General features: G+C 42.8%; 1 protein-coding gene across 3 annotated transcripts; it reads left to right on the top strand.

The window, feature by feature from the left end:
- Positions 1-4,742: 4,742 nt before the first annotated feature.
- On the top strand, positions 4,743-18,466 carry LOC118386419 (high affinity cGMP-specific 3',5'-cyclic phosphodiesterase 9A-like). Of its 3 annotated transcripts, none has more exons than XM_035774171.2 (20): positions 4,743-4,871; positions 5,324-5,568; positions 10,240-10,310; positions 10,686-10,763; positions 11,010-11,053; positions 11,254-11,308; positions 11,419-11,489; positions 11,612-11,699; positions 11,871-11,955; positions 12,088-12,162; positions 12,434-12,520; positions 12,664-12,768; positions 12,941-13,023; positions 13,324-13,480; positions 13,899-14,012; positions 15,770-15,874; positions 16,153-16,281; positions 16,549-16,644; positions 16,871-16,948; positions 17,775-18,466. In XM_035774171.2, exons 2-19 carry the CDS (start codon positions 5,500-5,502, stop codon positions 16,913-16,915), a joined length of 1,557 nt encoding a protein of 518 aa, XP_035630064.1. In that variant the 5' UTR covers positions 4,743-4,871; positions 5,324-5,499; the 3' UTR covers positions 16,916-16,948; positions 17,775-18,466. The 3 variants fall into 3 exon arrangements, with proteins under 3 accessions (XP_035630064.1, XP_035630057.1, XP_035630049.1); XM_035774164.2 differs by having other exon boundaries at positions 16,865-16,948; XM_035774156.2 differs by lacking the exon at positions 16,871-16,948.
- The last annotated feature ends 7,731 nt before the right edge of the window (positions 18,467-26,197 follow it).

Raw genomic sequence — 26,197 nt, 5'->3', positions numbered from 1 at the left:
CCATTGATGTTATTGTCGTTTGACAGATGTCCCTCCTCTTTATAGAAATGGCCCTAAGGCAGTAAGATACCCCTGATTTACCTACAGGATAGTATCTGTGCTTGATGTATCCAATAGCTACAGAGGAGGACAAATAGGAAGAATAGGTAAATAAGAGTCTTTCATCCTCCCAGACATGAGGACACAAAACATGAAGGATGTGGAGAAAGGAGAGAGAAAGGAGATAAAGGGAGCTTCTGAGCAGTGTTCAATATTTCTGAGCTGTGTTGGGGTCTGAGGGAGAGAGAGAGAGAGAGAGAGAGAGAGAGAGAGAGAGAGAGAGAGAGAGAGAGAGAGAGAGAGAGAGAGAGAGAGAGAGAGAGAGAGAGAGAGAGAGAGAGAGAGAGAGAGAGAGAGAGAGAACGAGTAAGAGAGTGAGTGAGTGAGTGAGTGAGTGAGTGAGTGAGTGAGTGAGTGAGTGAGTGAGTGAGTGAGTGAGTGAGTGAGTGAGTGAGTGAGTGAGTGAGTGAGGATAAAGTGTGAGAGTAGGAGATAGAGGGAGAGAGGTGGGGGGAGCAAGAGAGAAAGAGAGGGATGAGGAGAAGGAGATAAAGGGAGAGAGAGCGGGAGCAAGAGAGAGAAAGAGAGAGAGAGAAAGAGAGAGAGAGAGAGAGAGAGAGAGAGAGAGGTTGGTTGATGCCCATGTTCCATCCTTATTATCAGGTTAATGGCTTCCTCTCAGATCTCCAGCTGTACATCTTTTATCATGAAAATCGGACCGCACTTTGCACTTTGTCGCCTTTGTTGCGTTGATTCTGCCTCCCTGATTACCCGGAAAGGTGTGACGCTCCTTTCTCTCAAGTTACATAAGCGTTGAAAACGTATCTGGTTTTGATCCTCAGCCCAATTGTTCCTGTTCCATTTGTAAATATAATTTGGCTCCGACCACACAACGCTTTAGGCTACTGAGCTGGGCTGGCACAATATAACATCGTAAGCAAATACAGAAGAGTGGTTCTGTTTGATTGAGTTGGTTTTTCTGGAACATTGTCTTTGATCTACGGAGCCATCTCTCATCTCCCGTATTAGTCCGAGCTCTCGGTGTGCCTTTTCTGCCTCTCCCACTCAGGTGATGTGTACTTCGCGGCCTATAATTATACCTTCAGGACAGGTTGGTCACAGCAGCTACGTCCGTGTGGCTCTATCTGGCCTGTGTTGTGTTGAGGAGTCAGTCAGTCAGTGGCATATCCGTCCGTCCCTGTGATTCAAGGCGGAGGAGGCTGTTAGTCCTCCCTCGGGGCAATTAATTATAGCAGACCTGTATGGTTGGAATAGGCTTTCCCCTGCCTAGTGTGAGCGTATCACACACACACACACACATATGGGAGTGCAAGCATGCACACGCATGCACACACACACACACTACTCTCAAACAGCGGGATAGATAGTGAGAGGGGGAGGACAGTGACAGCATGAGCATTGCCAAATAGAAGCCCATGTCTTTATGAAGACATTCTTGTGAGTCAGTGTTGTGGATCGTTGGCCCTAATGCTAACCTTAACCTTGATTGAACTCGGTTGGCTCTGTTGAATTTCGAAGGCTGTTTGATTCCCGAATGAGAATAGACGACTAGACCGCAATGTATATTGGATTTTGAAATGGTCGAATAGCCCATTGGTTTAGCCATAAGCATATTTCTTAATCCAGAGTGAATATTGATTGATATGGACTTTTATCACAATATATACTTACTGTAGGCCTACAATGAATGGCGACAGCAGAAAATATGATTTTGAAAGGGGGAGTTACAGTAAATGGATATGGGAAGACTGGTAGATCACTTCAAGTTGTCTGCTGCTGAACTTGTCTGACTAAACCATGTGCTAGTCTCATTTTCAATGAGGGGTTGAGGAGAGGGAGAAGTGTGTGTGTGTGTGTGTGTGTGTGTGTGTGTGTGTGTGTGTGTGTGTGTGTGTGTGTGTGTGTGTGTGTGTGTGTGTGTGTGTGTGTGTGTGTGTGTGTGTGTGTGTGTGTGTGTGTGTGTGTGTGTGTGTGTGTGTGTGAGGACAAACAGCTCTGCTTTCACCTCTATGGCTCTAGCTGTTGGATGACCCCACATGTGGACAATAAGTTCACACTTCACCTCAAACCACCTTTTTGGATGCTGCCTTCAAATGAAATAAAGACATGTTTCTTCGTGACCGTGGATTGTGCAACTACAACACAGCAGAGCCATCCGAATAACAGCAGAGCCATCCAAATAACAGCAGAGCCATCCAAATAACAGCAGAGCCATCCAAATAACAACAGAGCCATCCAAATAACAGCAGAGCCATCCAAATAACAGCAGAGCCATCCAAATAACAGCAGAGCCATCCAAATAACAGCAGAGCCATCCAAATAACAGCAGAGCCATCCAAATAACAGCAGAGCCATCCAAATAACAGCAGAGCCATCCAAATAACAGCAGAGCCATCCAAATAACAGCAGAGCCATCCAAATAACAGCAGAGCCATCCAAATAACAGCAGAGCCATCCAAATAACAGCAGAGCCATCCAAATAACAGCAGAGCCATCCAAATAACAGCAGAGCCATCCAAATAACAGCAGAGCCATCCAAATAACAGCAGAGCCATCCAAATAACAGCAGAGCCATCCAAATAACAGCAGAGCCATCCAAATAACAGCAGAGCCATCCAAATAACAGCAGAGCCATCCAAATAACAGCAGAGCCATCCAAATAACAGCAGAGCCATCCAAATAACAGCAGAGCCATCCAAATAACAGCAGAGCCATCCAAATAACAGCAGAGCCATCCAAATAACAGCAGAGCCATCCAAATAACAGCAGAGCCATCCAAATAACAGCAGAGACATCCAAATAACAGCAGAGCCATCCAAATAACAGCAGAGCCATCCAAATAACAGCAGAGCCATCCAAATAACAGCAGAGACATCCAAATAACAGCAGAGCCATCCAAATAACAGCAGAGCCATCCAAATAACTAAAATAACAGCAGAGCCATCCAAATAACAGCAGAGCCATCCAAATAACAGCAGAGCCATCCAAATAACTAAAATAACAGCAGAGCCATCCAAATAACAGCAGAGCCATCCAAATAACAGCAGAGCCATCCAAATAACAGCAGAGACATCCAAATAACAGCAGAGACATCCAAATAACAGCAGAGCCATCCAAATAACAGCAGAGACATCCAAATAACAGCAGAGCCATCCAAATAACAGCAGAGACATCCAAATAACAGCAGAGCCATCCAAATAACAGCAGAGCCATCCAAATAACAGCAGAGCCATCCAAATAACAGCAGAGCCATCCAAATAACAGCAGAGCCATCCAAATAACAGCAGAGCCATCCAAATAACAGCAGAGACATCCAAATAACAGCAGAGCTATCCAAATAACAGCAGAGCCATCCAAATAACAGCAGAGCCATCCAAATAACAGCAGAGACATCCAAATAACAGCAGAGCCATCCAAATAACAGCAGAGCCATCCAAATAACAGCAGAGCCATCCAAATAACTAAAATAACAGCAGAGCCATCCAAATAACAGCAGAGCCATCCAAATAACAGCAGAGCCATCCAAATAACAGCAGAGACATCCAAATAACTAAAATAACAGCAGAGACATCCAAATAACAGCAGAGCCATCCAAATAACAGCAGAGCCATCCAAATAACAGCAGAGCCATCCAAATAACAGCAGAGCCATCCAAATAACAGCAGAGCCATCCAAATAACAGCAGAGCCATCCAAATAACAGCAGAGCCATCCAAATAACTAAAATAACAGCAGAGCCATCCAAATAACAGCAGAGCCATCCAAATAACAGCAGAGCCATCCAAATAACAGCAGAGCCATCCAAATAACTAAAATAACAGCAGAGCCATCCAAATAACAGCAGAGCCATCCAAATAACAGCAGAGCCATCCACATAACAGCAGAGCCATCCAAATAACTAAAATAACAGCAGAGCCATCCAAATAACTAAAATAACAGCAGAGCCATCCAAATAACAGCAGAGCCATCCAAATAACTAACATAACAGCAGAGCCATCCAAATAACTAAAATAACAGCAGAGCCATCCAAATAACTAAAATAACAGCAGAGCCATCCAAATAACTAAAATAACAGCAGAGCCATCCAAATAACTAAAATAACAGCAGAGCCATCCAAATAACTAAAATAACAGCAGAGCCATCCAAATAACTAAAATAACAGCAGAGCCATCCAAATAACTAAAATAACAGCAGAGCCATCCAAATAACTAAAATAACAGCAGAGCCATCCAAATAACTGTATTTCTATGTGTACTTCCGAATGGTTAAATGTTGTATCCTCTGCTCTCCCGATAGTGAGAGAAAGCAGCAGTCTCACTTGATCCATTGTTCTCATCCTTGTCATATGCCCTTCAAATCAATGTACTGTATTTGATGTATTTGTACTGTATTTGATGTTTGACATGTACTAATGTCCACCAAGCCACTAATCTACTAGTCCTACAGAACACCTCCTATTGTATATTGACCTCCAGAAAATGTACTTCCTGACAAAGCACACAAGTAATAATGTATGAAGTTATAAAGATACTTGAATCATCCCGTACCTCATTGATAAGACATATGGCAATGGGTGTGTAGTGACCAGCAGGTTTCGCAGCTTCTATACTAAAGACGTTATGGAGAAATAGGAGGGCAGCCTATTTTTTTTTCTCTCACCGTAGTAACAGTCCCCTGGCAACGGATCAGAGTGCCAATTATTGCTAAAGTCCCTCAGGTTCTCCCATCTCACTCTGTGTATTGGTAGCATCAGCAGCGCCGGGAAAGTTTAGAAGCTTCATCGCATCAGGGGAAAACGCCATCGCTGACACAGTATGTCGTTGGGATGTGTTTAATGATTCTTTTACCATGACATATTCGATTCCAAGATAGAGCTTTCGTGTACATTTGTGATTTTATTTTATTAACGTCTATTGTTTTTTACGATCCTGTTTTTCATATTTCTGTTACCGTGAGTCAGAACAGTGAGAATATTTCAAATGTCTTGATGGCAGTAGATGGAAATGTTTCCGCAATTATGAGATGATAGCAATAGACTGATTATATTTTATCAGTGAATTTAGTGTGCAGTTGAAAATAATAATGCAAAAGGAAAAAATGTTGATGGGCCTGTAATTGTTTTCTGGATTATAGATGAATTGAGACAGTAAAATCAATAAATGTAGTGGTGAATCATTTTCAAGTCTCAGTTCCAATCTAGTCTATTGCAGTATTTCAATAGTGGCTCCTGTGTTGCAGTCATAGCATCTCCCTGTATTTCCCAGGGCTCTGACCCTGGCCATATAGGCTCCTTTGCAGGAGGACGGGGGCTCCAAACCTTCCTCCTGCTGGATTAGTGAGAGCGAGCGAGCGAGAGAGAGAGAGAGAGAGAGAGAGAGAGAGAGAGAGAGAGAGAGCTAGAGAGAGAACGAGAACGTGAGAGAAACATAGAGGATTCAGCATGGGGTCCAGCTCCTCTTCCTACGCCCCAAAAACCATCTATTTGGACGTGGATGGAAAGGTTCAGAAGGTGGGTCCTCCTCTATCAGGTTTATATTATCTCTATTTTCCCTATTCCTTTTTCAGATTTCCCCCCACCCCGATTTCTAACTGATACTAATCTCTCTAGAGATCCCTCTTTATGAAACCTCATAAACTAATTCTCTCTCTTTTTTTCCCATTCTTTTTTATCTTCAAACATTTTCTCGAAGTGTATCTATTATTCTCCGGATCAGCAGAGTTAACAGATTGCGCCATCAGCTATTTTCTCTACCGTAGCTAGTCAGCATACTTGAAATGAAGTATTGAACACCAAGAGTGAGTCTCTTATTACCTATCCATGAGTTACATCCATTTTCATTAGCACATATCCTGGTTGACCGGAGAATGAGATCCACAGACACAGTATCCATGTTCTTCTCTCTGTGTGAGAGAGGATGTACTCTGAGCTAGTCAGTGGGAGGGCTGGGGTCTCTCCGTGGGGACTCCTGTATCAGAGTTATACTCTCCAAAGTACCTTGTGTGATTACATCTCTTCGATCATTGAGGTCCCTGGCTGCAATGATGGAGTCAACCAATAGACAGACTGGATGGTGAAATGGTGTATGTTTTTTGCTAGTATTGGTAGGCTACACTTAGAATCCAGTGTGGTTTGACTACTGTAAGAATCAGGTGACCAAATCAAAAGCTCACCAAAGTCATATCATCTCTAGGTGGCTAATGATCTTGACACAATGTGGGTTCATTATGGCTCCACGGTTTTTGTTGGTTACCACACACCTAATCTCGTGCACCAATCATGCTGTGCCACCTTGTTGCCTGTATGTTCTGTTTATTTCTACATTTGTGGTGAAAAAGTTGTGAATTCTCCTCAAAACATGAGTCAGGTGTGAGGCCTCGGAAATAGCTGTGTTTTCAATATACCAAGAGGTGGTGTGACATTGTGTTTCACAGGTGTTTGTGGCATACTTTAAATGAGCATAGACAGTGCCACCTGTTGCTAGCATGTTCTATGCCTCCATTGTTTTCTACTCCCGCCTGAGTCTGTGGAAAACTAGACATGGTCCTGTGTGGCTTAGTTGGTGAAAGCACGTTGCTTTCAAGGGTTAAGGTTAAATTCTCGCAAGGATCACATTCACAACGTATGCCCCTCACTGTACTGTAAGGAAAACCAGAATTGTTTGGTGGACAAATTCATTATCAAAGGAGGAAGAAACAGAACATGATATTTGTGAGGGTAGAAACATCACTAGTCTACCCAGTATGTTCTTGTTATCGCAGCTCCCGGGCCATTGCACTGTAATCATGTAATACATATACTGTAGATAACAATATAGGCTACTGTGTCTCATATTTGCTCTCATCATATGCTTCAACATCGTGGTGTGAGTGTCACCACAGACTCAGAAGATTGGGTGATCTCGCTCTCTGAGGCCGACGTGAGTAAATCACTAAGAACTTAAAATGCTACGGGCCAAAGTCTTTCATCAGGTCAATGGTATTCCAGGGTGCGTTCTCAGAGCATGCGCAGAACAGCTGGCATGCATATTCATGGTAATTTTCAACCTCTCCTTGGCCCAGTCTGTAATCCCCACATGTTTTAAGATAACCACCATCATTCCTGTTCCCAAGAACTCTAAGGGTTCATGCCACAATGACTACCGCCCTGTAGCACTCACATCTGTAATCAGGAAGTGCTTTGAGAGGCTGGCTATGGTACACATCAACTTCATCATCCCAGAGGAAAGAGGAATACCAACGTGAGAATGCTGTTCATTGACTAGAGTTCAGTGTTCAACACTATTGTCCCCTCCAAGCTCGTCACCAAGGAGGTGAGGACCCTGGGACTGAACACCTCCCTCTGCAACTGGATCCTGGACTTCCTAACAGGCCGACCCCAGGTGGTGGGGGTAGGCAACATCACCTCCGCAACACTGACCCTCAACATGAGGGCCCCACAGGGGTGTGTGCTTACTCCCTTCTATACTCCTTGTTCAACCACAACTGCGTGGCCACGCACAACTCCAACACCATCATCAAGTTTGCTGACGACACAACGGTGGTAGGCCTGATCACCGGAGACGATGATACATCCTACAGGGAGGAGGTCAGTGACCTGGCAGTGTGGGGCAGTGTGGGGTCGGAAACAACGACCTCTCCCTCAACGTCAGTAAGACCAAGGAGCTGATCGTGGACTACAGGAAAGGGGTGGGGCAAGTACTCCCCCATCCACATCGACGGGGCTGCAGTGGAGCAGGTCAAGAGCTTCAAGTTCTTCAGTATATAAATCACCTCGAACTTAAAATGCTATGGGCTCTCAAATCCTCAAAAAGTTCTATAGCTGTACCATTGAGAGCATCTTGACTGACCGCATCACTGCTTGGTATGGCAATAGTACCGCCCTCGATCGCATGGCACGACAGAGGGTGGTAAGGACAGCCCAGTACATAATGGGACCAAGCTCTCTGCCATCCAGGACCTGTATATCAAGAGGTGTGAAAGGAAGCCCCTGAAAATCGATTCCCACCACCTAAGCCATATAGACTATTCTCTAGTGCTGAGCGATTAATCGAAATGTCAGTAATTTTTTCATGTCTGCTCAATTACTTGAATTCCATTCAATTCATTTTTTTTCTCCTGTGGGCTCAATGCGCACATTGCACTGCAGTTTCTTTCGAGATTTTTCCGATCATATGCCCGAACGGTGTGATGTAGTAAGGAGTTGTAGTTTCCAACAGGACAAATGTTCTACATAGTTTAGGGCAGAAAACGTGATAATAAACTACAATGACCATTATCCATTGCGGGGCTAAACTTCTCCAGTCTATGTTTATTTTACGCTTGCTTATGTAGGAGACAGAAGAATGTGAGATCAAGAAGTGGTACATAGAGAGCAGTTTCTTCAAGAGGTATCTCTACCTGAAAATACATGATCTAAGTGATTGGTCGTTGGTATTCAGCAGTCATAAAAGCATGCTGTATTTACCTTGAAGCACTACTAAAATATTGATTTTGTCAGACAGCATAGGCAGCAGCTCTATAGAGGTGAGATGATGACTTGGAATGAAATAATAAAGTAATCAAATAAAACAAATGTAATATACACAACAACTGAAATATTTTATTAAAGTAAAGTAATGTGAATAAATGATGGTTAACAAGTGATAAGCAGTAATGGGCAGTCACTACCATCATGGGACTTTTATTAATTGTTTTAATCTGTGTTGTTACAGCATTCAACCCACATAATGCATGGTGCATTTAACGTTGAAAAAAAATAATTGAAACCGAAATCAACATTTTGATACTTTAAAAAAAATTATCGAATCCGAAACAGAAACCTCAGAAAGCACTTAACACTTTTTATTCTACCTTGTCATTTTTACATTGTTATTGATTGCTGCATTGTTGGGGTTAAAGTTTGCAAGAAAGGCATGTCACTGTACTTGTGCACGTGACATTAAAACGTGAAACTTCTCTTATAGAATGTTGCATGTTATTCAATGGGTGGATTTAATCCTAGATGCTGATTGGTTAAAACCCCTTTTCCAGCCAGTGTCTATTTGCAATGTTGCATTTGGTAGCATTTCAAATAGCTACTGCTTCTCTAATAGACCTGTCCTCCAATTTCTTTGGCTCATTAAATCTTGAATGCATTCCGGAATAAAAATGGTCAATTCCGTCTGCATATTTAACCCACTTAGCACAAGTGAATCTACCGGATTTTGTTACCTTTGTACACCGACAAGCCTATTCTTCAAGTCTGCTTTGATTTAGGATACATAGGGCCAGGCACTTAGTAAGCCCAGTATACTTGTGATGACACAAACCCCTGTTGTTATGGTCGCATAGAGTGGTTCAAGTAGAGACCTGAAAGTGACACATGTCCATTCAAGGGCTCGGGAGTTTGAGGGATTGTCTACTGCATCTGCTTGTGCGAAAGCTCTTCAAGTTGTTGGAGGCTAGCCAGCATCGCAAGCTTAGGTACACTTTACTTGACAATGAATCTCAGACAGACACAATATGAAACGAATGAGTACCATCAGTATACCACAAATAGGAACTCACATTGTTAACGAAATGTGACATTTCTGTGTATATTGCTGTGGTTTTACAGAGAATGATACACACTCTCTCGCTGGGTTGATGAAGCAAGTATTTGTTGCTAGTATGTTGACGGAGTGTCGTATTATCTACGAGTTTGGGTTGGTCCCTGACAAGGGTAGAGTTGTTGAGTTCACACACATTTTCAACTGCATGCCTTTGTGATTTAGTCCTCAATATGGGGCGGCATTGGACTAGTAACCGGAAGGTTGCAAGTTCAAATCCCCGAGCTGACAAGGTACAAATCTGTCGTTCTGCCCCTGAACAGGCAGTTAACCCACTGTTCCTAGGCCGTCATTGAAAAGAAGAATTTGTTCTTAACTGACTTGCCTAGTTAAATAAAGGTAAAATAAAATAAAAAATATTTGAACTCATAACATACAGGGCTCACTTGAAAAAGAGATGTGGATCTTAATGTGACTTCCCTGTTTAAATAAAGGATAAATACCTTTTAAAAAACACAATTGTTTTCTCTTTCCACTGTAGCCTTTTTTTTCTGTGAGACTCGGGTCTCACAGAGAGCAAACTGTTTTCAGGTGGCTTGAGATGCATAGGGAGACAGACGACTCTCACTATTCGTCTGCCCTTTTTTCCCCAGGTGGTTTTCAGTCGGCATTGTAGCCCGTGTGACATCAAGGAGCTCCTTTGTTCCTCGTCCAACATCCCCAGGTCAGTGACATTTCAGCTGCAGCCAGTCTCCTTCCCTCATCATCTCTCGTGCCATTCTCTCACAGTCACACATCAGTCGAAAGTATGCGCGACACACAGCACATTTGTTTCAAGTTCACTACAAACGTATCGTCTCTCTCTCTATCCTGACTGAGCTTCATGAATGATAAGTAAAACTACAAGTAAACACCAAGCGACAAGCTTCGCGTGTGTTGCGTTTTAGAGCATGTGAACAAGAAATGTAGGTAGCATTCTTAATGGATCTCTATATTAGTGCACTACTTTGGTGCCCTGGTCAAAAGTAGTGCCATTTGGGAATAGGGTGCTTTCTGGAACATATCCTTATTATGTATTATTGTTGTTCCCCCTCCGTAGGAATACTGCCATCATGATGGTGGATCCTGAAGGGGCCCTGGTGTCCATAGACCCGACCATGCCTACCAACTCTCCCAAGTAACACGTCACCTTTACCCTATAATCACCAAATCTCAATGATGCAGTATTTGCTCGATTGAGCTCAGTCATAGAAAAGATTGAGCTCAGTCATAGAAAAGATTGAGCTCAGTCATAGAAAGGCATTCCTGACCGTTGTTAATCCAGAGTGCATAGCCTATGTACTATGCGTAAAAATACTTTTCAAATGTTATGTAATCAACGACTTGATGAATAACGTTGGAATGTTACTGACATGTTTTACAGCTCCTTGTACAAAGTCATTTCTTTGTCCACCGGTCAGCTCGGAGGTGAAGTACCAGCGCGATAGTTCAAATTCAACAAACACTTTTTAACCTTTGACCTTTTAGATCTTAATTCATTCTTACTCGCATAACTCACATCAAGCTATCACAACAAAACTTAAAAAACAAAGTTAAAACAACTCTGGGGTACTAAACATCATTTTTGATCACTCGAGTGATTTCTTTTTGTTTGTTTGCGCCCACAGAGAAAGAAGACATGTTTCAAAATGTGTTATCTCAGGTGGCAGAGCAGTTCAGCAGGTAATTAAGTGTGTTTATGTTTCACTGTAGACAGAAGCATTGCGCTTTCTGCAGAAATACCCTCACCAGGGCCTTTTCAAACAAACCCCTTTCACGTATTTGTTTTGCAGGGCTTTCCGAATCAACGAGCTGAAAACTGAGGTGACCAACAGACTGGCCATGTTGGAGAAAAGAGTTGAGTGTATGTGCAAGGTTTTTTTTTGTTGTTTCACTATCGGTGTGTTTCTCTCTTTGTGTGTGTGTGTTGCTTCACTGTTACTGAATTCACCACTTTAGGTACTAACAGTCGTGTTGCCGTTACAGTGGAGGGACTGAAGGTTGTGGAGATTGAGAAGTGCAAAAATGACCTAAAGAAACTACGAGATGAGATGACATCCAGAGGCGGAGGGAGGTACGGTGACCTTTGACATCAATGACACTCACCAAGACATGCTTCAGATTTCTTAGGATATTCTATAGTAAGACTTTTATGTTGGTTTTAAAATGTTGTTGCGATTTCGAGGAATCATACAGCTAGCAGATCAATGATACAAATATGATGTATTTTCTCGCATCTCTTCAGAGTCGGGAACTGTCCCTGCAAGTACAACTTCTCAGACGATGGGAAGAAACTTAATCCCAGACGTGATGTCCCAAGTTATCCAAAGGTACGGAATTAGGGGATTCTAGTAATATACAGTAGGCTATACGTTTTTTTTCTTCTCAAACCTAAACATATGAATCACTTTGACATCATTAATCCTAGGACTGACGCTGTGACTTCTCTCTCATTTCTACAGTACACCTTATCCCAGGAGACTATTGAAGCACTGAAGAAGCCAACATTCGATGTCTGGCATTGGGAACACAACGAGGTTAGTTCTCTTGAGATTAATTTATCTTCTGATATCCATCATAATTCCATCCAGGCCCTATATAATCACATTTGTGTAGTAAAACATTTTGAAGTATTTTCTCGAGTTGTGAACTTAAAGGAATAACTACACTCAAAAACGATATTTTAATATTTTTTTCATTAGTCCAATTGTGCATGTCAGCAATCATGTTTTCAAGATAGAGCACTTGTTGCGCCTTATGATGATGCGTGTAGTATTCTTTTAACTGTGTCTTTGAACGGTGGTTTAGATGCTGAGCTGCTTGGAGTACATGTACCATGACTTGGGACTGGTGAAGGAATTCAACATGAACCCCATCACTCTCAAACGCTGGCTGGTAAAAGTAGAACTGTATAAAAGCAATTACCTCAATGTGCAAGTGGATATGCAACTGATATGGAACAACACCTTCAAAGGAGAGAACCTAAAAGCATTGATGACTTATTTGGATAGTTTGATTGACAGCTTTCTTTCTCACAGCTGGGCATTCAGGAGAACTATCGCAGCAACCCGTTCCACAACTTCCGCCACTGCTTCTGTGTCAGTCAGATGATGTATGGCATGATTAACCTGTGTAACCTGCCGGTAAGAAACGACTGTCCTAATATAATATCATACAAGCCATTTTACCAGACACACGTGGTCTTTAACTAGGGTCCAGACTTTTTTCCTGGTCAGGTCAGGTGGTAAGGAAAAACCTCCTGGCACCTTGTATTAGAGATTAGAGACATCAACACGTTCTGTGTGTGTTCCTCAGGAGAAGATGACTCTGACGGACATGGGCATTCTCATGACAGCTGCAGTGTGCCATGACCTGGACCACCCCGGCTACAACAACACGTAAGCGCCCAAAGGTTCCTACTCTGCGCCTCAGTTCCCACTGCTCTACAGCCTTGACTTAGATCTCTGAATAGGTGTGGATGACACAATACGGATGTTTTGGAACTCCTTAAATACTATTACATGGTGGAAATGGTCCCATCCATACTTCCAGTTTTGATGTAAGGTCGGGAGTTCCGTCCTGACCATGTGACATGGCCAGGGTGAAACTCTGGGTCCTGGTGATTATAGGCTTCCCTGGTCAGGTCATGTTGTCAAGGAAAACTGATTGATGTCACAGAGGTTTATTTTGCCTGTCAGGTATCAGATCAACGCTCGCACAGAGCTGGCTGTGCGTTACAACGATATATCTCCCCTGGAGAACCATCACTGCGCCGTGGCCTTCCAGATCCTCTCGCTGCCCGAGTGCAACATATTTGCCAACGTCGAGTTGGAGGCCTACAAGCAGATCAGACAGGTAGGTGGTGACCTAGGCTAATGCACAGTGATTCTTTCTGCATACCAAATGGCACCCTATTACCTACTTAGTGCACCACTATTGACAGAACTAGTGCACTATATGGGGCGGCAGGTTGCCTAGTGGTTAGAGCGTTGGACTAGTAACCGAAAGGTTGCAAGATCGAATCCCCGAGCTGACAAGGTAAAAAATCTGTCATTCTGGCCCTGAACAAGGCAATGTTCCTCGGCCGCCATTGAAAATAAGAATTTGTTCTTAACTGACTTGCCTAGTTAAATAAAGGTACAATAATATTTTTAGCATACAGCCTTTGTCTCTTTGCATTTCCTTCTCTCTAACTAACCACAAGATGTTTTGAGTTGTCCTAAGGCAGGAGGGGGATTTCATCATTTGTGATGATTCCTTCTCCCTTTTACAGGCCATCATTACCCTGATCTTGGCTACAGACATGGCCCGGCATGGAGAGATATTAGACTCCTTCAAACATAAAGTGGACAGCTTTGACTTCACCAACGAGGAGCATGTCACATGCGTACGTATTGTACATCACATGACATCAACTGACTATGTATACTGTACATAGGGCGGCAGGGTAGCCTAGTGGTTAGAGTGTTGGACTAGTAACCGGAAGGTTGCAAGTTCAAGCCCCTGAGCTGACAAGGTCGTTCTGCCCCTGAACAGGCAGTTAACCCACTGTTCCGAGGCCATCATTGAAAATAAGAATTTGTTCTTAACTGACTTGCCTAGTTAAATAAAGGTAAAATAAACAAAAACATCAAGATGTGCCAAATAGGCATACCTTTGTACCAGGAATAGCCTCAGCAAATGACAGAAACTAAGAGGGGTGCTCTATAACAAAGACAGGGATGGAAAAATAGGGCATACCCAAGAACGACTTTGAATAGTGGCCTGGAGATAAACTATATATATATATATAAAGGTATGTTCAGCCACATCCGTTACTGATAGGTGTACAAAATTGAGCACGCGGCCATGCAATCTCCATAGACAAACATTGGCAGTAGAATGGCCTTACTGAAGAGCTCAGAGACTTTCAACTTGGCATTGTCATAGGATACCACCTTTCCAACAAGTCAGTTCGTCAAATTTCTGCCCTGATAGAGCTGCCCCGGTCAAATGTAAGTGCTGTTATTGTGAAGTGGAAACATCTAGGAACAACAACGACTCGGCTGTGAAGTGGTAGGCCATACAAGCTCGCAGAACAGGAACGCTGAAGCACATACTGCGGCACAAAAATAACATCTGTCCTCAGTTGCAACACTCACTACCAAGTTCCAAACTGCCTCTGGAAGCAATGTCAGCACAATAACTGTTTGTCTGGAGCTTCATGAAATGGGTTTCCATGGCTGAGCAGCCGCACTAAGACCGCAAAGCCAAGTGTCGTCTGGAGTGGTGTATAGCTCTCCTCCATTGGACTCTGGAGTAGTGGAAACGTGTTCTCTGAAGCTTTACCATTTGGCAGTCCGGTCTGGGGGATTCCAGGAGAACACTACCTGCCCGAATGCATAGTGCCAACTGTAAAGTTTGGTGGAGGAGAAATACTGGTCTGGGGCTGATTTTCATGGTTTGGGCTATGCCCCTTAGTTCCAGTGAAGGAAAGTCTTATCGCTTCACATACAATGACATTGTAGACGATTCTGAGCTTCCAACATTGTGGCAACAGTTTAGGGAAGGCCCTTTCCTGTTTCAGCATGAAAATGCCCCCATGCACAAAGCGAGGTCCATACAGAAATTATTTGTCGAGATCGGTGTGGAAGAACTTGACTGGCTGCCCTGACCTCAACCCCATCAAACACCTTTGGGATGAATTGGAACACCGACTTGCGAGCCAGGCCTAATCGCCCAACATCGGTGCCCGACCTCACTAATGCTCTTATGGCTGAATGGAAGCAAGTCCCCACAGCAATGTTCCAACATCTATCGGAAAGCTTTCCAGAAGATTGGAGGCTGTTTATAGCAGAAAAGGGGAGGTCAACTCCATATTAATGCCCATGATTTTGAAAGTAAGTGAACAAATAACACAACAATGACATACTTATTACAGGTTCCCTTGATCTAATATTAGGTTTTGGTTGAAGATCTGATAACATTGCCGAATAAAAGAATATGCAAAAATAGAGAACATCAGAAAGTGGACAGACACTTTTTCACAGAACTGTAGACCTTTCCTGAAAAGTCACACTAGCTAGCCAATGCTAAGAACTATGGTTGTGTTGCCATGACGCACAGTGAAAATGACTCTGTATTCCTTGGCTGTTATGTGTGCAGCTGAAGATGGTTCTGATCAAATGCTGCGACATCTCCAACGAGGTCCGGCCAACAGAGGTGGCCGAACCCTGGGTGGACTGTCTGCTGGAGGAGTACTTCATGCAGGTGACCTCGATCGAGTCTAATCATGTCTAATAATGTGTAATAAGAAAGTCTAATAATAGTGAGTCTAGTAATGGTGTTGATTGGATTTTTGGAGTGAAAACAGGGTTCGGCTGTCACTCTTGAAGTTGTGCATGCTTTCTTTAGAAGGGTCAACAAACAAAAAAATAATCGACATTTCGGCCAACTTGGCCTTCATCGGGGCGAGTCTGTCGATAAGAATGATGTCATGAAAGAGCGGAGGTGACATGTACAATCTCTCCTGTCTCGGGAATTGACAGAGTGACAGGGAGAAGACTGAAGGGCTGCCGGTGGCTCCGTTTATGGACAGAGACAAAGTGACCAAGCCCACTGCCCAGATCGGATTCATCAAGTTTGTCCTCATCCCAATGTTTGAGACAGTCCTGAAGGTAGGCGTGTGTGTTTTAACCACAAGGCAAATGTCACAGCATAGACAGAGTGTGTAAGCGCAGTATGCGCGTGGCAGTGTTGGCGTTTGTGCGCACGAGCGTGTGTGCATGTGTGCCGCCTGTGAGTGTTTGTGTGTGCTTCCGTTTGTACACGTCTCTTATATTTCATGACCTCTTGAAAACAATGCCAGTGGATAATTGCATATTGACTAGAAAAGGCTGCTGTCCTGAATACCTACCCACCAACCTCCCCTGTGTGTGTTGCAGCTCTTCCCCCAGATTGAGGAGATCATGGTGCAGCCTCTGAGAGACTCGAGAGACCACTATGAGGAGCTGAAGCAGATCGATGACGCCATGACAGAGGTATGAAAACAGTTCACATTTAATAATTGCAATGTCCTTCAGGGTTGGGGTCAATTCCATTTCAACTCCAGTCAAATTCCAATTCCCGATTTTCCTCGTAGGGAAAAGCATTGGACGGAATTGGAATTTCTTATTATAGTCACGATCGACCAGGGTATTTGTATCCTGGGGAGGTGTCCAACCACTTTCTAACATAAAGGTGTGTCTTTTGTTCAATGAGGCACAGAAGAAGAAAACGGAAAATATGTCATTAGGAGGGAAGAAGAAGTAAGCTTTGCTGCTGCTGTGAGCACAGTGGTACTGTGTAAGTAACGGACTCTGATTGGCCGGTAGTGTTAGTCCTGAGTGCCCCCTCTCTCTTCTGCCTCTCTCCAGTCTGCCAACAACAACACTGCTGCAAGCTAGTGAGCTCGCTATAGTAGGAGCACAAAGTTTTCTTCTACTACGACCGCACAATATTTTCATCACTCTGAATTTGCTTTCGAAAAAAAGAACCGAATAAACCAAAAGAATCAGCTCAACTCTACTGCATTTAAAAAATAAAAATCAAGTGTTTTCACAAAAATAACAACAGACTGTTTGAGTACTTGGAACCACTAGCAAGATGAGGCTCTTCCGTTGAAGATGAGGTTTATAGTTAAATGATTCAGTTCTATAGTATTCCCCTCCAATTAGCACCAATCAGTCCTGGCCCTTGGGAGGGAGGGCACTCACCTCAACACCAAAAAACTAAGCGGGGTCATTTACATAGACCTGCAGCCCAGTGGCAAAAGCAAAGTGGTGAAAACGTTGCGCTGTCTAAACGTCATCAATGTGTGTCGTGGGATTCGTCACAAACCCATTGATAACGTTCTGACGACCGAATGGTATCTTCCCCGTCTACGATTTGACAGTTTTTCTCTCCCATTGCTGTGTGTGGTATTGCAAGGTCATAGTGTGCAAGATTTTCCACAGCGAAGAGCATTGTGATGGATGGAGCCAAATCACAATCAAGAATGCTTTGTCCTCTTAAAGCACACTGTGTGTGTGTGCGTGTGCGTGCGCGTGCGTGTGTGTGTGTGTGCCACTTACTCAGAATCCTGTCTCTGGAGAATGCAGTCTGATATCCTGATGTGCTTGTTTCATTTTAGGGCTCTGGCTCTCGTTTTATGATCCAAAAATTCAAAAAGGTTGTGGGTCGTCCTGATCTGCGTCTTTGAAGACAAGATGGAGGGTGAAAAGAGTTCTCTTCTACACACTGAGCCAGCCTCAGACTACATGAAACACCCTGGGTGATCTCCACTGTTTTGTTACGGACATTACAGAAGGACAATGTCTCTGTTTCAATGTCCACACTAGCATACTACTTAGGATGAAGTCATGTATCAGGGATATTGGAATATAGCCAATGTGTGTTCTTGGTGTAGTCTGTATTTTTTTTTCTCATTTTTACTGTAATTTCTGAAAGCTAATTGGTCATTGTAGGTACCAATTACTGTGTTCACACAGGCAGCCTATTTCTGATCTTTTTGCCCAATAATTGGCAAAAGATCTGATCGGATTGATCAAAAGACCAAACATTTGGAAAATTGGTCTGTCTGTGTATACGCAGCCTATCATAATTTCTTGAGTGACAATTGGTCATTGTAGGTATCAACATGCCATATTTTCTGCTTTCTGTTTTTAGTCACACTTGTTGATGTTGCCTATATTACAAATAGCAACTAAGTTGTATGCTAGAACACTCTCTTTTCCTTTTCAGTTCTCCTATTCAAATGCAAAACTGTTTCTGAAACCGTTTGAATAAATTGACTCTTGATTTAAACATGTCAAGTACACAGCATATTTTAACATAATTCTGAGGGTTAAACATTATTCCAACAAATTCAACAAATTATTCCCCAGTGTGTGCACTGAATTCATTTACATAAATTCATATTTTGAGGTTTGTGTATTAGCACATCCATTGTTGTGCAATATATTCATTCTGAGATACATGTTGTAAGTTATTACAAAAGTGTTTCATTACAATCTAAAATGTTATTCTTATATTATTTTTAGTTTTGCATAGCATATCCTACATAAACTGTGTAAAATACAGTACAGTTGTAAAACAAACATCCTTTTATCTTACATTTGTCACCTAGTAATAAACTCCACCAGTATTTTGAAAAGGTACAGGTTATTAAGAAGAGATTAACATGCACATTTTCATCTCAGAATGTAATTCTCATCGAAGGTTCATGCGTCATGCCATTGACTCTTCTATGATTGGTGCAGGGATGAATGAACCAATGGGAGGTCAAGCTCGGGAGTCTTTGAAAACGTATGTACTTTACTTGATATCTGTATTCTATTGTTTATGCTTCATGCACAATACGGATGGCCCTCGCTTACGCTTGGATTTCCTACTCATTGTCATTTAGGAAAACAATCTTAAGAGCGTAGTAGCCTATAGCTTAATGCTTTGACTGGGCATGTGTTGAAACAGGACCTTTTCGCCAGTTTTGTTGTACCACCCCAAGCTACCACATTTCTCTTTAGTGTCCCTCCACAAAGATAAGTGGGTGGTATTCAACAGGTACAGTATATTTACTAGTGCCTGTTTTATAACCTTTTTTGATTGCAACCTTTTCAAGAGTGATTATTGTCCATCTGTAATTTTTTTTTTTTTTAATTTTACCTTTATTTAACCAGGCAAGTCAGTTAAGAACATATTCTTATTTTCAATGACGGCCTGGGAACAGTGGGTTAACTGCCTGTTCAGGGGCAGAACGACAGATTTGTACCTTGTCAGCTCGGGGGTTTGAACTCGCAACCTTCCGGTTACTAGTCCAACGCTCTAACCACTAGGCTACGCTGCCGCCCCGATACTTACATGGTGATTACACTTTTTATGACCTACATGATTCGGATGACAATTGGATGATAAAGATTACGGCCCCGAAGAATCCAAAGAGATATAGGATGTCAATACTGACTTTAAGGTTTGCTGCAGGTCTGCTGCTAAAAGCTGATGACAAAACAGGGATGGAAAGAACTTTCCTCTGCTTGTTTCCTGCGCCAGTTGGCTTCATGTCCATGACCTTTTCACCTCTTTTCTCAATCTGTTTGATGGGTTCTTGGGGCTGAACTTAGGTCCTGAGTATAGCCTAGTCATTTTGTTTAGAGGGAAGTATCTTTATTCCTTGTGTTGCATGAAAGTAATCACTAGGACTTGCTATCACCCCCCGCCCCCCCACACACACACACACACAATTTGTTTTTGTATCTTTCTGATAAATTATGCTTTCCTCGTAAACTATTTGTTTTAGGTCTTTGTTTGATTCTCACTGCAGTATAATTTTGCTGTTTTCTTTCATTCCAATTACTCATAAACACTCCTCAGACATGTACTATCCCGTTGATGATGGGGCAGCAAGAGAGTGAGATAACTCCAGAGACAATTATAACCTTTTTACATCACTCAAGTTTGTTCAAAGAAAGGACAACTCTCAGTTGACACTGAGAGACACGTCTGAAGTCTTTGAATGAAAGTAATTACCCTCCAGCCCCCTCTCCCTTTCTCATTCCCTCTCTCCCTCCCTCCTTTGCGCAGTTCTCACTTGCGTGCAAGACATCAAGACCCACAGTATTTACATTAACCAGAAGGAATGCTTTAATTAGCCATGACATACTCTTATCACGAAGGAGATGCTGTTGCTTTGCCAAGCAGAGCTAAAGGGACATATTGATATCCTTTAATATACAATACCGTTCAAAAGTTTGGGGTCACTTAGAAATGTCCTTGTTTTTGAAAGAAAAGCTCATTTTTTGCCCATTAAAATAACATCAAATTGACCAGAAATACAGTGTAGACATTGTTAATGTTGTAGCTGGAAACAGCTGATTTTTTTATGGAATATCTACATAGGCTAACAGAGGCCCATTATCAGCAACCATCACTCCTGTGTTCCAATGGCACGTTGTGTTAGCTAATCCAAGTTCATCATTTTAAAATGCTAATTGATCATTAGAAAATCCTTTTGCAATTATGTTAGCACAGCTGAAAACTGTTTAAAGAAGCAATAAAACTGGCCTTCTTTAGACTAGTTGAGTATGTGTAGCATCAGCATTTGTGGGTTCGATTACAAGCTCAAAATGGCCAGGAATAAAGACATTTCTTCTGAAACTCGTCAGTCTATTCTTGTTCTGAGAAATGAAGGCTATTCCATTCGAGAAATTGCCAAGAAACTGAAGATCTCGTACAACACTGTGTACTACTCCCTTCACAGAACAGCGCAACCTGGCTCTAACCAGAATGGAAAGAAGAGTGGGAGGCCCCAGTGCACAACTGAGCAAGAGGACAAGTACATTAAAGGGTCTAGTTTGAGAAACAGACGTCTCACAAGTCCTCAACTGGCAGCGTCATTAAATAGTACCCCCAAAACACCAGTCTCAAAGTCAAAAGTGAAGAGGCGACTCCGGGATGTGGTAATCTGACCCCACTAAAAGCTCTGTACAGGCCCTTATCATGGCTTATCAAGTAAATGTTGTTCTTTAAACTGAATTTGTCAGTGAAAGTGTGTTGGAGATAAGTTCGCTGGAATGTTAATCATAAGTGATTAAATCTGCGTTCACCACAATGTTTGAAACTCATAGAGGAGCGAAACGCATTAAGCGAGACTGCCAGATAGTTATGTCCACATGTTTTAGTTTTTTGGGTTACTTTGACTCACCCATCACGGATAGGTCAAGATGGGACACATTCAGTTTTCAAAATTCAATGGAGGGCCACACAGATATTTTTTTTTAACCTATTTGTTCTTCAAAATCAATTTGCAGCCCGAAAAAAGGACAGTTATTTCATTATAGCTTGATTTTGATTTTGCCATATTTTGTTATCATGTTTAAGAAATTTAAAGTGTAGCCTGGAGTACTTTTTTCATGTAAAGAAATATTTTGTGCATCTTGTGGAAAAGAGAACTATGTACGTTCTTTCTTTCCTCCGTGTGCATTTAGAGACAAGCATGATATGTAAAAGCTGGCAATGTGTAGCAGCTGGCAATATGATTAGCTTATAGGAACACAGAAAATTATTTGAAGTTGCAGAGCCATTTTGGACTGCCCAGTACATGCATCTCCCCTCACCATGCTCTCTCGATCTCTCTCTTTCTTTCTTTCTCTCTCTCTGCACCCTAGGCTCAGAGTCTCTTCCCTGACTGTTTTTCTGTAAATGACTAGGGTCAAAGGTCAGTGTGTGGGCTTAGAGGACAGTGCTGTTGCTTTAAACCCCTCCATCAGCAGGCCTTTTTCGAGGGGAATTTCTGCTGCAGCTGCAGGCTCTATCATGACCCATGAACCTATAGCCTTCATTCCAGCATTCTTCACAGAGCAGCAACATGGCAACCTTACATGCCATGTACATACCAACTACTTTCTCGGAGAACGGTCAGTGAAGATCGCATTTAAGATTCTACGTAATTAAGCTAAAATAAAATGGTTCTTCTTCAGACCAGGCATAGTGGCTATACGGTGTTGTGAGTCACTCTCGTTCTTCTCATTGCTGACCATGCAGACAGAGAGGACAGAGAGGACGACTCAGTGCTGACCAGTCCAGGCACAGACCGTTTCAAGTGCTCAGATGAGAGACAAAGGCATGCTTTAAAAAAAAATGAGAACTGCTGTTAAACTCAAGGATGTTCCTTTCTTGACTCCCACATGCAGAAGAATGTCAGAGTCCAACAGATCTCCGGGTAGGGGCCAGGGAGGAGAAGACAAGGCAAATACACATAAAGGTAGTATGCCCCTCTTTTCTCATGCCATTCTCTGGACTATTTATGGGAGTATCGCAACTGATTGAACTGTTACACTTTCTACCTGTTTGACGAGCCTGGAAGACCTCACACATTGGAAGCAGAGACCTTCACGCGGACACCTGTATCAGCTCCAGGTCGTTAACTTTACAGGATGTCAGGACGCAGCGTACGATTCCTCAAAACAGAGAGCACATACTGTTTTCATTGAGCCAGGTCCATTCTCCTACTTCTTGTGACATGTGAGAGCAGTTTACTCAGCATGTGAGCTATCCCATGACTATAAAACCTCTGTTTTTCATCAATAAGGCAATCTTTCAAAGGCAATGTTCTTTTACGAAAATATTGAGAGATCTTGTTTCCTAAAGAGCTTTGGTGGCTATGAAGGCTCACCCATCTTAACGTATACATGTCCTGCATACCAGCATTTACCAGTGCTCTATCCACAAAATGTGATAGCATAACATCCCACATCCCAAGTCAAGCACATCTGATTTTGGGCAATAGATGTTTTCAGAGAATGGTCTTATCTTGGACGAGCTTCTGTTTTTCTGCCCTCTTTGTCAAACGTCTTTCTTCAGTTAGCAGGAGAAGAGCTGGAACTAAATGCTAGTTACAGTAATACTGTAATTGAATGTTCCTCTTCCCTAACCTCTATTTTTAGACTGAGGAGGGTCTTACTTAACTTTAAAACGTTGCAGGAACGTTCATACTGTACTCATTCATTTTAGGAAGAGATCTTGGAACCAGGTGATAGATTTGAAACAGACACCTAGGGCCTTGTTACTAAAACAACACATGGAAAAGGTTTCTTTTTCGAGAGCTGACATATAGGTCACGTAGTGGATGGTTCCGAAATACCTCATCATATCTTCATTTGCACCTCCACTGAAAAACGTGAGGGAAAATGCCAGTTCACATCACACAACAGCTTATTAGTGGTGTACTCTATGCATTGTAGATTACCATGAAGAGTAACTCCCTTGCCGTTGTCAAATAGAATCGTTATTTTTTTTATCTTTACTCCTCCACATATTATGTGCAGCCTGCTATTCAACTCTATTAGGCCTACAGCTAACAATTGCAAGACTTACAGTGTCTACATTCATTTGACAGTGTTTGCTGCTGTAGACGGTTAAATGAGTGGTTATTTAATCCAAATTAGACTGTCAGAAAGGCTCCAAAATCTAAAAGATTCAGCTTAATCGGGATCAGAGCAAAAATCAGGTTGTTAAAAGAAAACGACCAAACGGAATTGTTTACGCCGCAGTAATCTTGTGCAGGCATCTTGATTGTGTGTTGGCAAAACATCAGCAGCGGCACAGCGACCGCTGGCCCACACGGCAATTACACTGTGCTCTTATCCGAATGAATAGCAGGCCTGTTGTCAGCCCGGGCCTGGCGGCAGGCAACCATGCACTCTCTCTCTGGGCTGTCCTGCCGCTACTATACACACCTCTCTCTCTCTCTCTCTCTCTCTGTGTTTCAGTCTCTCTCTCTCTTTCTCTCTCTCTCTCTCTCTCTCTCTCTGTGTGTTTCAGTCTCTCTCTTTCTCTCTCAGGTCATGAATGCACACTTATTGCAGACCCCTCGCCTTGCACTCTGATTCCTGTCACCAGCCACTCAAGACCTCTCTCATACTTATATGGACTTTCACTCTCCAAAGCAATTTGGGGATTTACAGTGCGGTGGAGAAGGATAACAGTTGGAGAAGTCTATTTCAGTACACAATCTTCTTATCCTTTCATTCATTGCATATAACTAGTGTCTCTGACGAAATTCGGGAAAACCAACAGAAAAACGAAACGTACACAACTATCTTCAGTAAGAAGGAACGGCTGAGCAACCAAAAGTGTGCCAAAAGGTTCCCTCAGAATGACCCCAACACAACCGTAACATCATCCAGTTCAACCTCCCCCAGTACGTAATTGTTCCTTTGACCTTTCGAGTCTTAATGCCATTTGTGGTAACCGTTCCATGAGTTTGATTAAACGCGGCTTATCCTGACATCCACAGCAGATGGGCCGGGATCATGCGCTTCAGTACCACAAGCACCCTCATTTAATCAACAGCACCTGATAGTTTGCAGGAGATTCTTGGCAGACCAGTCATTCATACAGCTCTTCACCGCTGCATTGCAGATATTTTCCTCTGGTTAGAAAATTACCAGGTTCCGTGCAGCCAACCTCATGGTGAGCTCTTATTTATAACTTTGGGTGTCAGTAAACATAATAATCCTGAGGATTTTGACGGATCAAGGCCCATCTGATCTGTACACCCAAGGATATGACAGGCTCTCCCTGTTCTGTAATTAGGAGGTTGTAGATGGGAGAAACTAAAGACAACGTCTTCTTGCGTATGGCAGCAGTCTACAGATAAGAGGAGTCCTAGCAGGTATTACGTCATAAGAGCTTTGACCTGAAATAAACGGGGAAAGATAAATGATACCTTCATCGGCTGTGTTTAAAGTGGGATAGTCTTTCATCATGCACTGGGATCTGGCAGGAAAGGTCTTCCCTGGGGTTTAATTCTCCCCCCAATTGAGTCCAAACATGTTTGTTTATTTTTATAAATCAAAATACTTTTTTTTGTCTCTCTTCTCTCCCTTCGACTCCTTGAATTTCCATGGAACTGTGCTTAGGATTCCTGCTGTAGAGCTGTGTGCGTATCCCTTGGAACGAGAGGAGTTAGATTCTCTCTCGCTCTTTACACTTCTTCATTCTGTCTTTACTCTGAGCTGTCCCCCCCTCCCCCTGGACGTGCTGCCGCTGGAAGGATCCCATCTGGACGCCACTTGTTTGGGCTATTGGGAAAACAACAGGCAGGCAATGGAGGAAAAATGTGGCAATTGAGCATCCCAAGAGTTAAGAGTTGAACCATTTGATTTCCCTGTGAACAACGTCTAGACAATGGAATTGCCATGCATTTCCATTGTCAACGTTTGGCAAAGTTAACGGTGCAGAGCAGACATCAAGGCTATCATGGTTCCGCGTTCTGATGACCTTATTACCTTCATAACAGCTAATGAATGGCCTTGTCTTTGTCATGACCTTCTGTCCACTGTGCCATGTATACAGTTTGACAGATAGTAAGTCAAAACTTGAGTTGACAAAAGTCCTTTTACATTTTGAACTATAAGTCTATTCCTCTTCTTCTCGTTTCATTTCCAAGGGGACTTTTAGAGTTTACTGCTAACGTTATGTTGAAGGACCACTGTGTTCTTGCTAAATGAAGTAAACTAAGGACTTTTACAACATTGCCATTTAGCTTTCATTTACCATTCTACCGATCGCCTTCGTTGCCCTGAACACATCTTAATGAGGTCAGGAGAGGTCATTTCATCATCAGATCTGCTATGACCGTCTCGACATTGGTTTTCTCCTTGGTATACAAGTCAAACTGTATTCTAATTATCAGTTTGCTGCAGACGACACGCACTTCTCCACTCTTTTCCATACATTTCAAACACTTATTTTGCCTTGTTTCTGTTCCCTTCTCCACCATGCGAGCATGTGCTCCTGGAGGTGAGCTAGCTAAGAGTACAGCTATACCATCAGAGTCACATGTGTAAGAGGATATCCCCCCCCACAGCCCGCAGTGCCACGGCGGATTCCAAGTAGCCGAGCCAGGGACCTGGGAGACTGGAAAACAACTTAATCTGAGCCCCTACAGTCCTTATATAAATTAGACAGTCAGTCAGCCTCAGCCCCCCACTCCTCTCACATCTGTCTGGGATAGATATCAAGCTAGAGTACATAGCTCTCTCACCCACCACAGGC

The sequence above is a fragment of the Oncorhynchus keta genome, chromosome 1 (genome assembly GCF_023373465.1).
Source record: "Oncorhynchus keta strain PuntledgeMale-10-30-2019 chromosome 1, Oket_V2, whole genome shotgun sequence".
Lineage (NCBI taxonomy): Eukaryota > Metazoa > Chordata > Actinopteri > Salmoniformes > Salmonidae > Oncorhynchus > Oncorhynchus keta.
The sequence above is the reverse complement of the archived record's forward strand: the minus strand, read 5'-3'. Positions and strand labels throughout refer to the sequence as shown.

Coding starts and splice junctions, on each gene's coding strand:
- LOC118386419 (XM_035774156.2), top strand. CDS start 5,500: ATGGGGTCCAGCTCCTCTTCCTACGCCCCAAAAACCATCTATTTGGAC. Junction 11,309..11,418: donor GTGGCAGAGCAGTTCAGCAG/GTAATTAAGTGT, acceptor TTTGTTTTGCAG/GGCTTTCCGAATCAACGAGC. Junction 16,282..16,548: donor TGTTTGAGACAGTCCTGAAG/GTAGGCGTGTGT, acceptor TGTGTGTTGCAG/CTCTTCCCCCAGATTGAGGA.